At 46.4% G+C, this 17,661-nt stretch overlaps 1 protein-coding gene across 2 annotated transcripts in view; it reads right to left on the minus strand.

Annotated features, from left to right (window-relative positions):
• TBC1D12 (TBC1 domain family member 12) overlaps window positions 1-6,071 on the minus strand; it is a 107,964-nt gene extending 101,893 nt beyond the window's left edge. For both annotated transcript variants that reach the window (XM_040434744.1, XM_040434743.1), the window contains exon 1: window positions 5,353-6,071. In XM_040434744.1, the coding sequence (XP_040290678.1) occupies window positions 5,353-5,861 (509 nt within the window). In that variant the 5' untranslated portion in view covers window positions 5,862-6,071. The remainder of the gene's footprint in view (window positions 1-5,352) is intronic.
• Window positions 6,072-17,661: the final 11,590 nt, after the last annotated feature.

Below are 17,661 nucleotides of genomic sequence, written 5' to 3' on the forward strand. Positions count from 1 at the left end.
AAAACGCCTTCAAAGTTCCTCATACAAACACAGCGCGGTCACTTTGATCTGAAGATTAGCTTTTATTGTCCTTGAAGCTGTAGATCAGCAGAGGAGTTAACAGCTCCAACCACGGGAAGAGAGATAAAGCCACCAGAGCCGCTTATCACAGGCACCAACTAGGTTGGCAGCGGGAAAAAAAACAACAGGGCAGCGGACAGCCTGGCATAGCCTGAAAACAAAAGTGCTACACGGTGATCGAGAGGGCACTGCAGACAGTCAGCGAGACATCTGAGAACGTTATACTGCTTACTTCAACCTGTCCGAGCGAGATGGCTAAGGAGACTGTGGCCGATGCCTCTTACTACGACAGACAACAGGGGGCATTGTGCCCTCACACAGTGTGAATAGCAAGTTACACTGGAAAAGTGGTAAAGTTACCCAGAATATCACTGCCCCCAGAGCCCAGTCTACAGCCTCTTTAAAGCCCATCTGACAGCAGATCTGTCCCTATGACTCTGTCTGACCTGTTACATGTGCACTTGGCAGCTGAAGGCATCTGTGTTGGCCCCATGTTCACATGTGCCCGCATTGCTGAGACATAGGATGTTTTATTATATGCAAATTAGCAACTTTGGATGAAACATCCGAAGTCAATTCGCATAAAACTCTGTTAGAATACTCAGATAAACAAAAATGACCAGGGTGGCGCTCTTTTTGTTCTCCGCTCTCCTCACCTTGCTTCACGGCATCTTATGTACCAATCTTACTTCTTTTTTCTGTTATTTTTAACATGCTTTAATAAAATTTATATATTTTTGGTATTATGAGCTCCCTCTCCATTTGTTTCTTCTGTTAGAATACTGTACGGAGTGAGCGCTCCGTACCGTATTAGAATGTATTGGCCCCTATGAGCCGAAGTTATTACTTCGCGAAGACTTCGGGTAATAACTTCAGAAATTAATTTCTACTGTTAAAAACCTTTTACCGGAACTCGGTTTTGGTTCCAAATAGTAATAACTTTGGCTCATAGGAGCCAATACATTCTAAGGCCTCGTGCACACGACCAAATGGAATGGAAGCGGAAACACTACTGAAAAAAAAAAAAAAAACACGGATCAGTTTAAGATGGACCACAACATACAAAAAAAAAAAAAAAACATACTGTCATGTGCAGGACTAATGCTGTACGGAGCGCTCGCTCTGTACAGTAGTCTAACAAAGTTTTATGCAAAACGACTTCAGATGTTTCATCCAAAATTGATTCAATCATCGCTAACGCCCCTGTTGCTCCCAGAGGCTCATTTGCATATAATAAAACATCAAAAACGGGCCATAAACAGGAAAAAAAAAAAAAAACGGTCATGTGAAAGAGGCCTAAGGTAGCGGGGTACTGTGGAGATCACTGTTAAGGCCCCTTTCACACGGGCGGGTGCAATCCGCGAGTTGAACGCATTGCACCCGCACTGAATCAGGACCCATTCATTTCTAAGGGGCTGTGCACATGAGCGGTGATTTTCACGCATCACTTGTGGGTTGCGTGAAAATCGCAGCAAGCATGCTGCGCTTTTTGCTCCGGCCAAAAATCCGGAACACTTGCCGCAAGGCCGGATCCGGAATTAATGCCCATTGGAAGGCATTGATCCGGATCCGGCCTTAAGCTAAACGTCGTTTCGGCGCATTGCCGGAGCCGACATTTAGCTTTTTCAGAGTGGTTACCATGGCTGCCGGGACGCTAAAGTCCTGGCAGCCATGGTAAAGTGTAGCGGGGGAGCAGTATACTTACCGTCCGTGCGGCTCCCCGGGCGCTCCAGAGTGACGTCAGGGTGCCCCAAGCGCATGGATCACATGATCGCATGGATCACGTCATCCATGCGCATGGGGCGCTCTGACGTCATTCTGGAGCGCCCCGGGAGCCGCACGGACTGTAAGTATACCGCTCCCCGCTCCTACTATGGCAACCAGGACTTTAATAGCGTCCTGGCTGCCATAGTAACACTGAAAGCATTTGGAAGACGGTTCCGTCTTCAAATGCTTTCAGTACACTTGCGTTTTTTCCGGATCCGGCGGGCACCTCCAGCAACGGAAGTGCATGCCGGATCCCAACAACGCAAGTGTGAAAGAGGCCTTAGTATAAAGTGCCACTGTCAGCACCACATCTTCCAGCCCCTCCAGACAATAAAGCCTGTATTACGCAGGCAAAATGAGCAAGCGGATGTTCCCTCCCGACAATCGCTTGCTAGCTAGCGGAGGAGACTACTGGTGTGCCATTGCTCGTCCTCAGATCGCTATTAGACAGCAATATCTGCTGCTGGCAAGAGAAGATTTTTAAGCATGCTTATAAAACCGGAACTGCCCAATGAGCAAGCGTTTGCTCGTTCATCGGGTAATAGGCTGCGGTATTACACTGCAAGAAAAATCGGCCAGTGTAACCCAGCCTTAGGCCCCTTCCACTCAAGCGTGACGGACTGGCTCCGGATGCGTTCAGCGAAACTCGCACCATTTTGCAAGCAAGTTCAGTCAGTTTTGTCTGAGACTGCGTTCAGTTTTTTCCGTGCATGATAAAAAAACTGAAGGTTTTAAAACAACATCTCTTAGCAACCATCAGTGAAAAACGCATCGCATCTGCACTTGCCCCATTAACTTCTATGGGGCCAGGGCTGCGTGAAAAACACGGAATACGCAGAACTGAGGCGTGAAAAAAACGCTCATGTACACAGACCTATCGAAATGAATATGTGAGAATTCAGTGCGGGTCACACATTGCACCCGCGAGGAAAACTCGCTCGAGTGAAGGGGCCTTAAGGCTACGGATTGATGCATAATTAAACGGGTTATCCAGGAAATGATAATAATAACCTCTCCTCGGGTTTAGGCCTCTTGCACACGGCCGTATGGCTTTTTCTGTATTTTGCGGTCCGCAAAAAATACGGATGACGTCCGTGTGCATTCCGTTTTTTGCGGAACGGCTGGCCCCTGATAGAACAGTACTATCCTTGTCCGTTATGCAGACAATAATAGGACATGTTCTATCTTTGAACAGAATGGAAAAACGGAAATGGAAGGCATGGGGGCGTACCTTCCGTTTTTTTGGCAGATCCATTGAAATGAAGGGTTCTGTATACGGTCCGTATACGGAATGTAAACGGAAAAGAAAAACGTTGCAATGTGTGCAAGAGGCCTTAGTGTTGAGCGAACTTGTGTTTTCAAGTTCGGCGTACAAGGTTCGGGTTATCTAAGAATTCCGTTATGGATTCCGCTACCATGGATCATAACTTACCGTTTGTGGTAGTGGAATCCATAACAGAGTTCTTAGATAACCAGAACCTTGTACGTTGAACTTGAAAACACAAGTTCGCTTAACACTACTCAGGATATCATCACATCAGGGGTCCCGATTTCTGGTGAGTGCGCCAGGCTCCCGGAAGCTTGCCAAGCACAGCCCCGTACATAGTACAGCGGCTATCCTTGGTACTGCAAAGGGGATGATCTGCAAGTAAGCCATCTGACTGATGTACGGTGACGTCACTGGCCTGATCCGACACCAGGGAACCCCGCTGATCTGATAGTGATGACCTGATGCAGGTCTTCGATATTTCCAGGATAACCCCTTTAATGACTGGAAACAAACAGTTTGTTTCCGGTCCTGGTTGTTCACCAGAGATGAGCGCTACATTTCCATGCAGAAATCATCTCCTTAGTATCGGCACCAGCGATCACTCACCTCCACATAGATGTCGTTTGTGGGCAGCAGATCCCATTCACGCTGATTTTATGGGCCACATAAAAAAATGTAATCAGCGACAAACAAGCGTTTCGCTCGGCTATCCCCGATAACAGTTTCTACCCTCATCTGGTGCGACACATCGCAATTTACCCCGGCCTAAGAATGATAGCCGCAGATAGAAGTCGTAGAGATTCGCTGACCAAACCGGATTTAAAAAAAAAGTAGAGCAACGCCAAGCCTTCACCAGCGTACCCCGCATGCTGCCAGTAGAGATGCCTGTATGGGCACATGCCATTGTCGACGCAGTTTTTGTGCCAAATCCAAGCGAATGAGAAATGAACTACATACTTGATGGATACACTTCTAGCATTGGCTCCAAAAGCTGCTTGCATGACCCCAGCCTAGCAGAAGGAATCACAAGGGTGCCCCTCCTCAGTGCTGACTGTACAGGGTAACACCCACCATCGTCTGATCAATATACAGGAAACCAGTGAGATCACACAGGCCTGGGACACGCTCCACATGGCCCCGGGACCAGTCAGACAACCTCACCCCGACCAGCGGCTGCCGAGCGCGCCCTACGTGGATCTGTACAGGCGCGCTAGTCTCTACGTCATCTAGAGACATCTGGAAAAGTCACACTGCCTACAATCAGTTACATCTGTTTCTGGGAAAGCTGGGTGACAGGGAGGAGCAGTGCAGGGGGTTGTGGGGTCCACAGATTCAATCCACCCGACAGCGGCCGCTGCATAAAACCTGTAAGTCCCCCCTATTTCCACGGTCCATTCGGCCTTGATGTGTAGAGGAGACTCGCTGGGCACAGGAAGGACGTGACTACTGTTAAAGGGGTTGTCCACGCAGGAACCCCCTGTTCGGGTGCAGCTTACAGTAGTTGCTGCCCGTGCTTTCTAATCATTCATTGACCTAAATGGGCGCTGTGCAGTGCCACCCATGTGCAGACACCAGCGTACCGTACCCCCGATAATAGATGAGGGGTAGTGGGTGGTGTGCAGTGCCACCCATGTGCAGACACCAGCATATCCCAATAAAAGATGGGGGGTAGTGGGTGCTGTACCACCAATGTCCAGGCACCAGCGTACCCTCTGATAATAATGGAGGTAGTGGGTGCTGTGTAGGGTCACTAATGTCCAGGCACCAGCGTACCCTGATAATAGATGGGGGGGTAGTGGGCGCTGTGCAGGGTCACTAATGTCCAGGCGCCAGCATACCCCCTGATAATAGATGGGGGTAGTGGGTGCTGTGCAGGTGCCAGCATACCCTGTGATAATAGATGGGGGTAGTGGGCGCTGTGCAGGGTCACTAATGTCCAGGCGCCAGCATACCCCCTGATAATAGATGGGGGTAGTGGGTGCTGTGCAGGGTCACCAATGTGCAGGTGCCAGAGTACCCACTGATAATAATAGATGGAGGTAGTGGGCGCGGTGCAGGCGCCAGCGGACCCCCTAATGATATAATAGATGGGAGGTATAGACCAGGCTCTCACTGATGTCACCCACCTTTCCCAGTTCTGCATTAATCTCTCCCACACAGGGTGACAACCACTCTGGCTGTCACAGGAGGTTGTCAGGCAGCACCCGCCGCACTCCCATCCCGTTGCCATGGTGACACGGAGGGCAGCGCCTCACCTGGAGAAGAAGTCGGCGATGCCCGTCCTCCAGGGTCGGTCCCCATCCTGCTCCCCGGGCTCCGGGCTCTCCCCCTCGGGGAGGCTCAGCCCGTCCGCCAGGTGGTCCGGGGCGCTCTGCCGCCGGCTGACTTCGTACGTATTCCGCGAGCTCAGAGTGACATCCAGGAAACGGAAACGGTCCGCCTCGGCGGAGACGAAGTAACCGGCCACGGTGTGAGCGCTGAGCGGGGAGGAGTCGGAGCTGGACGAGCTGACAGGCGGGGTGCTGGAGGGGGCCGGTGCCGAGCAGCACTGCCGGTGACAGGCGCATCCCGGGCTCACTCCGCCGTTGGGCAGCTTGCTATCGCGGCCGCCGCCGCCGGTCTGGGGGAGGTAGCCCAGGTCTCCGTTGGTCAGTCTCATGCCGGGGGCGCTGATGTACGGCCCGCTCTCCTCCTCCTCCGCTTCTTCCCCCTCCTCGGTCACGTTCTCCCCGCAGCGGCCGCCGGCATCCTCCGGCCCAACCATTTGCTGCGCCCCCCGCCACCTTCAGCCGCGGCCTACAGGAGCTGCTGCTGACAGGCCGGCCCCCGAGAGCGCTGCAGGGGCCGCCGCCTGGCCCCGGTGTAGTGCTCCGTGGTGGTGGGCGGCTACCGACTGCTTCTCGAGTACATCCCCAGCCTTCAGCCTTGGGGTCTGAGAGAGGAACGTCCCTGCTGCGCAATACCGTCACGTGATGCGTGAACACGGAAGTCCTTGGATTCCCCGGCCCCGGAGCATTCTGGGAGTTGTAGTAAAATATCTTGTATAGGAAAGGCATGAGACAGGGCCTCGTGCATTAGTAACCAATCATATAACACCTTTCATCCGGAAACCCTCGGGAAAAGAATGAAAGCTGAAATCTGATTGGTTACCACAAACAACACTTGTAGAATCTGTGTGGGGTTGACTGCAGGGTCCACAACATCATGCCTCCTGTGACCCTCTTCTGGAGGGACAGTCACTCTTTTTGACCCAAGTCCCTCTGTCCTTTGCTTTTTAAATGTCCCTGTTTTTTATCTGGTAAAAAAATGTGCATTAACAAACTAAGGCTACTTTCACAGTGGCGTTTTGGTTTCCGTTTGTGAGATCTGTTCAGGGCTCTCACAAGCAGTGATGGGCAGTTCGCCGTGTTCGCCCGCCTAACACATGCGGGCTGCCATCTTAACTCACAAGTTCGGCGATGGCAGCCCGCATGTGTTCACGGGCGAACACGGCGGACTGCCCATCACTGCTCACAAGCGGTCCAAAACGGATCAGTTTTGCCCCAATGCATTCTGAATGGATAAGGATCCGCTCAGAATGCATCAGTTTGCCTCAGTTCTGTCTCCATTACACTTTGGAGGCGACACCAAAACGCTGCCTGCAGCGTTTTGGTGTCCGTCTGACGAAACTGAGCCAAACGGATCCGTCCTGACACACAATGTAAGTCAATGTGGACGGAAACGTTTTCTATGACACAATCTGGCACAATAGAAAACGGATCCGTCCCCCATTGACTTTGAATGGTGTTCAAGACGGATCGGTTTTGGCTGTGTTAAAGATGATACAAACAGATCCGTTCTGAACGGATGCATGCGGTTGTATTATCTGAACGGATACATTTGTGCAGATCCATGACGGATCCGCACCAAACGCGAGTGTGAAAGTAGCCTTAGTAAACTTACCCAAAAACTGTCTGGTTCCTACCTATATTTTAGACCTCAGCTTATATATTCTTTTGTTATTTACACCTTCAAGGGGTTGTTCACCCTTGGTGACTTTTTCTACGGATCCCCCCCAATGTGTCTGGATCCGCCGTTGTAGTCATACTTACGTAATCCCCACCGCTGGGTTCCGGCTCCATCACCACCAGCTCCGCAGGTCCCAGGTCTCCGTTTTGATGTTAGTCATGTTACCACTGCAAATAATGCCAGTGGTGACATGTCATCCATCCATCAGGTCACATGCCACACTGGTGACACATCACTGCTTCGGCCAATCATAGGCTGCAATAGTCACATGACCTGTGTCAAAACGAAAGTTGACTCTGGAACACCTGGAACAGGCAGGGGTGCAGTGGAGCCGGAGCAGGTAAGTATGATTACCACCGCGGGTCTGGACACGCTGGAGGGTTTGTAGAAGAAGTCGTCAGGGGTGAACAACCCCTTTAAAATGTCTATAATCAGATGTTTTTTTAGCTAATATTTAAAGTGGTTTTCAAGTTCAAGAAAAAAGCTGTTACAGGGGCTGCACATACTGTCAAAATAATATCAGAACCTATCCCCCGGCGCTGCATCTCCGACACTGGCTACAGCCATGACCACCTCAGCTTGTGATGGGTGTAAGTGTCCCTGTGCCCAAAAAGATGGTGTCCACAACATGGGTCAGGTCCAGGGTATTTTGGTCCTTCATGACCACACAATTTAGCTGTTTTTATAACTAGTGAGGGCTTATTCACACAAATAACCCAAAAAACACGGATCCACAAAACATGGTTACTGACTGTGTGCACGCCGCATCATGGTGCAGACATTGGGCCAGATTTATCATTAGCTCAGGTCAGAATAATGGAGTGAAAAAGACCTAAAAAAAAAGTCCCAAACGCTAAAACTGCGCACAAATTTGCGACTTTTTTCTGCTCCGCACTATGCTCGCCAGTTTTCTGAAAGTGGGTGTGTTTTCTTATGTAAATGAATCTCTAGACAGATTTACTATTGGGACTATTTAACCACCTCAGCCCCCAGTGCTTAAACACCCTGAAAGACCAGGCCACTTTTTACACTTCTGACCTACACTACTTTCACCGTTTATTGCTCGGTCATGCAACTTACCACCCAAATGAATTTTACCTCCTTTTCTTCTCACTAATAGAGCTTTCATTTGGTGGTATTTCATTGCTGCTGACATTTTTACTTTTTTTGTTATTAATCGAAATTTAACGATTTTTTTGCAAAAAAATGACATTTTTCACTTTCAGTTGTAAAATTTTGCAAAAAAAACGAGATCTATATAGAAATTTTGCTCTAAATTTATAGTTCTACATGTCTTTGATAAAAAAAAAATGTTTGGGTAAAAAAAAAATGGTTTGGGTAAAAGTTATAGCGTTTACAAACTATGGTACAAAAATGTGAATTTCCGCTTTTTGAAGCCGCTCTGACTTTCTGAGCACCTGTCATGTTTCCTGAGGTTCTACAATGCCCAGACAGTACAAACACCCCACAAATGACCCCATTTCTGAAAGTACACACCCTAAGGTATTCGCTGATGGGCATAGTGAGTTCATAGAACTTTTTATTTTTTGTCACAAGTTAGCGGAAAATGATGATTTTTTTTTTTTTTTTTCTTACAAAGTCTCATATTCCACTAACTTGTGACAAAAAATAAAAAGTTCTATGAACTCACTATGCCCATCAGCGAATACCTTGGGGTCTCTTCTTTCCAAAATGGGGTCACTTGTGGGGTATTTATACTGCCCTGGCATTCTAGGGGCCCAAATGTGTGGTAAGGAGTTTGAAATCAAATTCAGTAAAAAATGACCTGTGAAATCCGAAAGGTGCTCTTTGGAATATGGGCCCCTTTGCCCACCTAGGCTGCAAAAAAGTGTCACACATCTGGTATCTCCGTACTCAGGAGAAGGTGGGGAATGTGTTTTGGGGTGTCATTTTACATATACCCATGCTGGGTGAGAGAAATATCTTGGCAAAAGACAACTTTTCCCATTTTTTTATACAAAGTTGTCATTTGACCAAGATATTTATCTCACCCAGCATGGGTATATGTAAAAAGACACCCCAAAACACATTCCTCAACTTCTCCTGAGTACGGGGATACCAGATGTGTGACGCTTTTTTGCAGCCTAGGTGGGCAAAGGGGCCCATATTCCAAAGAGCACCTTTCGGATTTCACTCCTCATTTTTTCCTGAATTTGATTTCAAACTCCTTACCACACATTTGGGCCCCTAGAATACCAGGGCAGTATAACTACCCCACAAGTGACCCCATTTTGGAAAGAAGACACCCCAAGGTATTCCGTGAGGGGCATGGCGAGTTCCTAGAATTTTTTATTTTTTGTCACAAGTTAGTGGAAAATGATGATTTTTTTTATTTTTATTTTTTTTCATACAAAGTCTCATATTCCACAAACTTGTGACAAAAAATAAAAACTTCCATGAACTCACTATGCCCATCAGCGAATACCTTGGGGTCTCTTCTTTCCAAAATGGGGTCACTTGTGGGGTAGTTATACTGCCCTGGCATTCTAGGGGCCCAAATGTGTGGTAAGTAGGTAAATGACCTGTGAAATCTGAAAGGTGCTCTTTGGAATGTGGGCCCCTTTGCCCACCTAGGCTGCAAAAAAGTGTCACACATCTGGTATCTCCGTACTCAGGAGAAGTTGAGGAATGTGTTTTGGGGTGTCTTTTTACATATACCCATGCTGGGTGAGATAAATATCTTGGTCAAATGCCAACTTTGTATAAAAAAAATGGGAAAAGTTGTCTTTTGCCAAGATATTTCTCTCACCCAGCATGGGTATATGTAAAATGACACCCCAAAACACATTCCCCAACTTCTCCCGATTACGGAGATACCAGATGTGTGACACTTTTTTGCAGCCTAGGTGGGCAAAGGGGCCCATATTCAAAAGAGCACCTTTCGGATTTCACAGGTCATTTTTTACAGAATTTGATTTCAAACTCCTTACCACACATTTGGGCCCCTAGAATGCCAGGGCAGTATAACTACCACACAAGTGACCCCATTTTGGAAAGAAGAGACCCCAAGGTATTCGCTGATGGGCATAGTGAGTTCATGGAACTTTTTATTTTTTGTCACAAGTTAGTGGAATATGAGACTTTGTATGAAAAAAAAAAAAAAAAAAAAAAATCATCATTTTCCACTAACTTGTGACAAAAAATAAAAAATTCTAGGAACTCGCCATGCCCCTCACGGAATACCTTGGGGTGTCTTCTTTCCAAAATGGGGTCACTTGTGGGGTAGTTATACTGCCCTGGCATTTTCCAGGGGCCCTAATGTGTGGTAAGTAGGTAAATGACCTGTGAAATCCTAAAGGTGCTCTTTGGAATATGGGCCCCTTTGCCCACCTAGGCTGCAAAAAAGTGTCACACATGTGGTATCGCCGTATTCAGGAGACGTTGGGGAATGTGTTTTGGGGTGTCATTTTACATATACCCATGCTGGGTGAGAGAAATATCTTGGCAAAAGACAACTTTTCCCATTTTTTTATACAAAGTTGGCATTTGACCAAGATATTTCTCTCACCCAGCATGGGTATATGTAAAATGACACCCCAAAACACATTCCCCAACTTCTCCTGAGTACGGCGATACCAGATGTGTGACACTTTTTTGCAGCCTAGATGCGCAAAGGTGCCCAAATTCCTTTTAGGAGGGCATTTTTAGACATTTGGATACCAGACTTCTTCTCACGCTTTGGGGCCCCTAGAATGCCAGGGCAGTATAAATACACCACATGTGACCCCATTTTGGAAAGAAGACACCCCAAGGTATTCAATGAGGGGCATGGCGAGTTCATAGAAATTTTTTTTTTTTGGCACAAGTTAGCGGAAATTTATATTTTTTATTTTTTTCTCACAAAGTCTCCCGTTCCGCTAACTTGGGACAAAAATTTCAATCTTTCATGGACTCAATATGCCCCTCACGGAATACCTAGGGGTGTCTTCTTTCCGAAATGGGGTCACATGTGGGGTATTTATACTGCCCTGACATTCTAGGGGCCCTAAAGCGTGAGAAGAAGTCTGGAATATAAATGTCTAAAAAATTTTACGCATTTGGATTCCGTGAGGGGTATGGGGAGTTCATGTGAGATTTTATTTTTTGACACAAGTTAGTGAAATATGAGACTTTGTAAGAAAAAAAAAAAAAATTCCGCTAACTTGGGCCAAAAAAATATCTGAATGGAGCCTTACAGAGGGGTGATCAATGACAGGGGGGTGATCAATGACAGGGGGGTTGATCAATGACAGGGGGGTTGATCATCGACAGGGGGGTGATCAATGACAGGGGGGTGATCAGGGAGTCTATATGGGGTGATCACCACAGTCATTGATCATGCCCCTGTAAGGCTTCATTCAGACGTCCGGATGCGTTTTGCGGATCCGATCCATCTATCAGTGCATCCGTAAAAATCATGCGGACGTCTGAATGGAGCTTTACAGGGGGGTAATCAATGACAGGGGTGTAATCAATGACAGGGGGGTGATCAGGGAGTCTATATGGGGTGATCACCACAGTCATTGATCACGCCCCTGTAAGGCTTCATTCAGACGTCCGGATGCGTTTTGCGGATCCGATCCATCTATCAGTGCATCCGTAAAAATCATGCGGACGTCTGAATGGAGCTTTACAGGGGGGTAATCAATGACAGGGGGGTAATCAGGGAGTCTATATGGGGTGATCACCACAGTCATTGATCACGCCCCTGTAAGGCTTCATTCAGACGTCCGTATGCGTTTTGCGGATCCGATCCATCTATCAGTGCATCCGTTTTACAGGGGGGTAATCAATGACAGGGGGGTAATCAGGGAGTCTATATGGGGTGATCACCACAGTCATTGATCACGCCCCTGTAAGGCTTCATTCAGACGTCCGTATGCGTTTTGCGGATCCGATCCATCTATCAGTGCATCCGTAAAAATCATGCGGACATCTGAATGGAGCTTTACAGGGGGGTAATCAATGACAGGGGGGTGATCACCACAGTCATTGATCATGCCCCTGTAAGGCTTCATTCAGACGACCGGATGCGTTTTGCGGATCCGATCCATGTATCAGTGCATCCGTAAAAATCATGCGGACATCTGAATGGAGCTTTACAGGGGGGTGATCAGGGAGTCTATATGGGGTGATCACCACAGTCATTGATCATGCCCCTGTAAGGCTTCATTCAGACGTCCGGATGCGTTTTGCGGATCCGATCCATCTATCAGTGGATCCGTAAAAATCATGCGGACGTCTGAATGGAGCTTTACAGGGGGGTAATCAATGACAGGGGGGTAATCAATGACAGGGGGGTGATCAGGGAGTCTATATGGGGTGATCACCACAGTCATTGATCACGCCCCTGTAAGGCTTCATTCAGACGTCCGGATGCGTTTTGCGGATCCGATCCATCTATCAGTGGATCCGTAAAAATCATGCGGACGTCTGAATGGAGCTTTACAGGGGGTTGATCAATGACAGGGGGGTAATCAATGACAGGGGGGTGATCAGGGAGTCTATATGGGGTGATCAGGGGTGATTAGGGGTGATCAGGGGCTAATAAGGGGTTAATAAGTGACGGGGGGGGGGGGGTGTAGTGTAGTGTAGTGTAGTGGTGCTTGGTGCTACTTTACTGAGCTACCTGTGTCCTCTGGTGGTCGATCCAAACAAAGGGGACCACCAGAGGACCAGGTAGCAGGTATATTAGACGCTGTTATCAAAACAGCGTCTAATATACCTGTTAGGGGTTAAAAAAAACACATCTCCAGCCTGCCAGCGAACGATCGCCGCTGGCAGGCTGGAGATCAACTCTCTTACCTTCCGTTCCTGTGAGCGCGCGTGCCTGTGTGCGCGCGTTCACAGGAAGTCTCGCGTCTCGCGAGATGACGCGTATATGCGTGACTGTGCGCAGGGCTGCCACCTCCGGAACGCGATCCTGCGTTAGGCGGTCCGGAGGTGGTTAAAAAGTCGCAAAAAAGTCGCAAAAAAGTTGCAATTTCACTCCAGTGAGGACCATGCTTATCTTATGAGACTTTTTAATAGAAGATGCGACTTTTTCGTAAAGATGTGCGACTTTTGTAAAGCTGCTTACTGATGCATATACTGCTACCGTCAAACCACATTTATTACAGTCTTAAAGGGCCGATCATAAATCTGACTTGGCTAAAACTGACTTTAGCCATATGTGAAAGTGGAGTGAGCTGTCAAAGTAATGATAAAACTGGCCAATTGAATACAGCCAGTGCCCTATAATGAATACAGCCACAGTGCTCCTATATAATACAGCCAGTGCCTATTAAATGCTGTCCAGATCCCCAATAAACTTCAGCCACTGGTCCCACAAATAATAACCACAGTATTCTTGTGATACCGTGCCTTCTAAGTCAGTGCACTTGAAGTATAGAGTACTGCCAGAATACATTGGTATCTGAAGTCATGGTCGATCCCCTTGACTGTATGTTCTGCATAGGCTCTCACGCTGCGGTCTGCTCCACACTCCATCTCCTTCACCCCACTAGATGATTTTATTAACTTCTCTTGCTGCCAAATGTGGCGCCGTTCCCGGATTTACTATGGTGACTGGTTCTTACAGCACTAGTTGCAGGATGCGTTTAGATCACACTTTTGACCTTGTGCAGTGATGTTTCTACATCTGCTAGAAGATTACAGAGACCAAGGGATCCTTTCATTTTTACGGTAACTCTGAGTCACCCATTACCAGCCCAGCACCTGCTAACAGCAATTGTGCTGAGGATGAGACGTACAGACATATGTTCTTGGTCTGTGACCCTCTTGTCACTGTATGATTTATAAGCTGCCCATAGACCGCCAGCCTGGGATTTCTATGCTCCCTGGAAAGTGGAAAAGGCACGTAATAATGTTATAAAGTCATGGAAGATTTGTATTCTAGTTTATAAATCTGGCGTCATGTATAATAAAAGGACTCATGCAACCACTGTATTACACCTGCAGGCTTTCCTACAGCTATATGGCACATCAGTTTTCACCTCAGGCAGCAGAAAGGCTAGGTGCGCCCCTGATCGCGGCTGTGCTTGGTATTGCAGCCCACGCCCATTTACTTGAATGGGACTGAGCTACTAATAGCCAATGTGACCGGAGTGCCACAGTCTCTTCAAACAGCTGATTGGCTGTGGTACTGGGAGTCAGATTCCTACCAATCTAAGGCTACTTTCACACTCGCGTTTGGTGCGGATCTGTCATGGATCTGCACAGACGGATCCGTTCAGATAATACAGCCGCATGCATCCGTTCAGAACGGATTCGTTCGTATTATCTTTAACATAGCCAAGACAGATCCGTCTTGAACACCATTGAAAGTCAATGGAGGACGGATCCGTTTTCTATTGTGCCAGATTGTGTCATAGAAAATGGATCCGTCCCCATTGTCTTACATTGTGTGTCAGAACGGATCCATTTGGCTCAGTTTCGTCAGACGGACACCAAAACGCTGCAAGCAGCGTTTTGGTGTTGCCTTCAAAGCGGAATGGAGACGGAACGGAGGCAAACTGATGCATTCTGAGCGGATCCTTTTCCATTCAGAATGCATTAGGGCAAAACTGATCCGTTTTGGACCGCTTGTGAGAGCCCTGAACGGATCTCAGAAACGGAAAGCCAAAACGCCAGTGTGAAAGTAGCCTAATATTGATGGTGTTTGCCGAGGATAGACCATTAAAGTGGTTATACAAACCTGTAACCCCACCCCCACAATGCCAGGGCCTTTCATACACAGAATACTTACCTTGTCCCCGATCCCTGTGTCCTTCCGAATCCTTCCACGACCATTCCTGCATCTCCCCGTTGTGCAGGTCACCAGAGGCCAGGGCATTGTTGGGAGGGAGGGGGGATCACAGGTTTAGATAACCCCTTTAACATTGAGATATATATATCTCATGTTAGCTCTCGTTGGAATGGAAAAGAACTGTACAAGAAAGATGGTTTGCATCTTTCTCTCAAGGGCACAAATGTCCTCGGTAAACAGTTCAAAGTATTTGCTAAGGAGCATGTAAACTAGGAAAGGGGGGCAAAAGAGTGATAATCCAGCAGTCCGACTGCCCCCCGGGACAATGCCAGAAGATGCCAGTAGCACAGAGGTTAAGAAATGACAAGCTCAGAGTCTTGTCTACAAATGCTCGCAGTTTAGGGAATAAGATCAATGAACTTGAGTCTATAATGGCATCTGAGAATATAGATTTAGTGGCTGTTACTGAGACATGGTTCAATGGAAGTAATGACTGGGATATAACAATACCAGGGTTCTCTCTATATGGGAAAGACAGAGAAGGCAAGAAAGGGGGAGGAGTGGCCCTGTATGTGAAAGATAGCATAAAATCTAATTTAATACAAGTTAGCGAGACCAATTTAGAGTCAGTTTGGGTTACCTTGCAGCTTGATAATCATAAGGTAACTCGTGTAGGTGTGATATATAGACCACCTAGCCAAGTCAAAGAATTAGATGATCTACTAGTTGAGGAAATAGCTAAAATTACATTGAAAGGGGAATTTATCATTATGGGAGACTTTAATCTTCCTGATGTAAACTGGAACACCAAAATAGCTACTTCTGCCAGGAGTACAGATATTCTATATTCCCTACTGGGATTATCTCTACAGCAAGTAGTTAAGGAGCCAACCCGGAAGGAGGCCATTTTAGATTTAGTATTCGCAAATGGGAATTTGGTATCTGATATTACTGTAGGGGAAAGCTTGGGATCTAGTGATAACCAGTCAGTGTGGTTTACTATAAGTACAGTGACTGAGTCACACCACACAAAAGCAAAAGTTTAAGATTTTAGAAAAACTGACTTTTCTAAAATTAGATTAGTGGTATACGAGTTCCTATCAGATTGGAACAGTTTCAATGGAGTGCAGGAGAAATGGGACTACTTAAAAGTGGCACTATTGAAGGCAACAGATAATTGCATTAGGCTTGTCAGTAAAAGTAAAAAAAAAGGAAGAGACTACTGTGGTACTCAGCAGAAGTGGCCAAAATCATTAAAAACAAAAAGATAGCATTTAGTAATTATAAAAAAAAAAACTAAATGAGGATGACAGGCAAATTTAAAAGATTAGGCAGAGAGAGGCCAAACAAGTTATAAGAGCTTCTAAAGCACAGGCAAAAGAGAAATTAGCACAGTCAGTGAAAAAAGGCGATAAGACATTCTTCAGATACATAAATGAAAAAAGGAAACTAAAACAAAGAATTACCAAATTAAAAACAAAAGAAGGAAGGTATATGGAAGAAGATAAAGATCTAGCTGACTGCCTCAATGAATACTTCTGTTCATTTTTTACAAAGGAAAATGAAGGAAAAGGACCTCAGTTAGGAAGGAAGACTAATGAATCTTTTGATGCATGTGTCTTTACAGAAGAAGAGGTTCTAAGTTAGCTGTCTAAAATTAATAAATAAGTCACAAGGGCCTGATGGGATACACTCAAAGCTATTAAAATAGCTTAGCAGTGAACTAGCAAAACCATTAACAGATTTATTTAACCAATCACTGGTAACAGGAGTCGCCCCAGAAGATTGGAAATGAGCAAATGTTGTGCCCATTCACAAGAAAGGTAGTAGGGAGGAACTATAGGCCAGTAAGCCTGACATCAATAGTGGGGAAATTAATGGAAACCATACTTAAGGAGAGGATTGTGGAACATCTAAAATCCCATGGATTGAAAGATGAAAAACAGCATGGGTTTACTTCAGGGAGATCATGTCAAACTAATCTTATTGATTTTTTTGATTGGGTGACTAAAATAATAGATGGCGGAGGTGCAGTAGACATCGCTTATCTAGACTTTAGTAAGGCTTTTGATACTGTCCCACATAGAAGGTTTATCAATAAATTGCAGTCTTTGTGCTTTGACTCCCATATTGTTGAATGGATTAGGCAGTGGCTGAGGGACAGGCAACTGAGGGTTGTAGTCAATGGAGTATATTCAGACCATGGTCTTGTTACCAGTGGGGTACCTCAGGGATCTGTTCTGGGACCCATATTGTTTAATATCTTTATCAGCGAAATTGCAGAAGGCCTTGATGGTAAGGTGTGTCTTTTTGCTGATGACACAAAGATTTGTAACAGGGTTAATGTTCCTGGAGGGATACACCAAATGGAAAAGGATTTAGGAAACTAAAATTTAATGTTGATAAGTGCAAGATAATGCACCTGGGGCGTAAAAACCCAAGAGCAGAATATAAAATCAGTGATACAGTCCTAACCTCAGTATCTGAGGAAATTGATTTAGGGGTCATTATTTCAGAAGACTTAACGGTAGGCAGACAATGTCACAGAGCAGCAGGAAATGCTAGCAGAATGCTTGGGTGTATAGGGAGAGACATTACTAGTAGAAAGAGGGAGGTGCTCATGCCGCTCTACAGAGCACTAGTGAGACCTCATTTGGAGTAATGTGCGCAGTACTGGAGACCATATCTCCAGAAGGATATTGATACTTTGGAGACAGTTCAGAGAAGAGCTACTAAACTAGTACATGGATTGCAGGATAAAACTTACCAGGAAAGATTAAAGGACCTTAACATGTATAGCTTGGAAGAA

The sequence above is a fragment of the Bufo bufo genome, chromosome 6 (assembly GCF_905171765.1).
Source record: "Bufo bufo chromosome 6, aBufBuf1.1, whole genome shotgun sequence".
Lineage (NCBI taxonomy): Eukaryota > Metazoa > Chordata > Amphibia > Anura > Bufonidae > Bufo > Bufo bufo.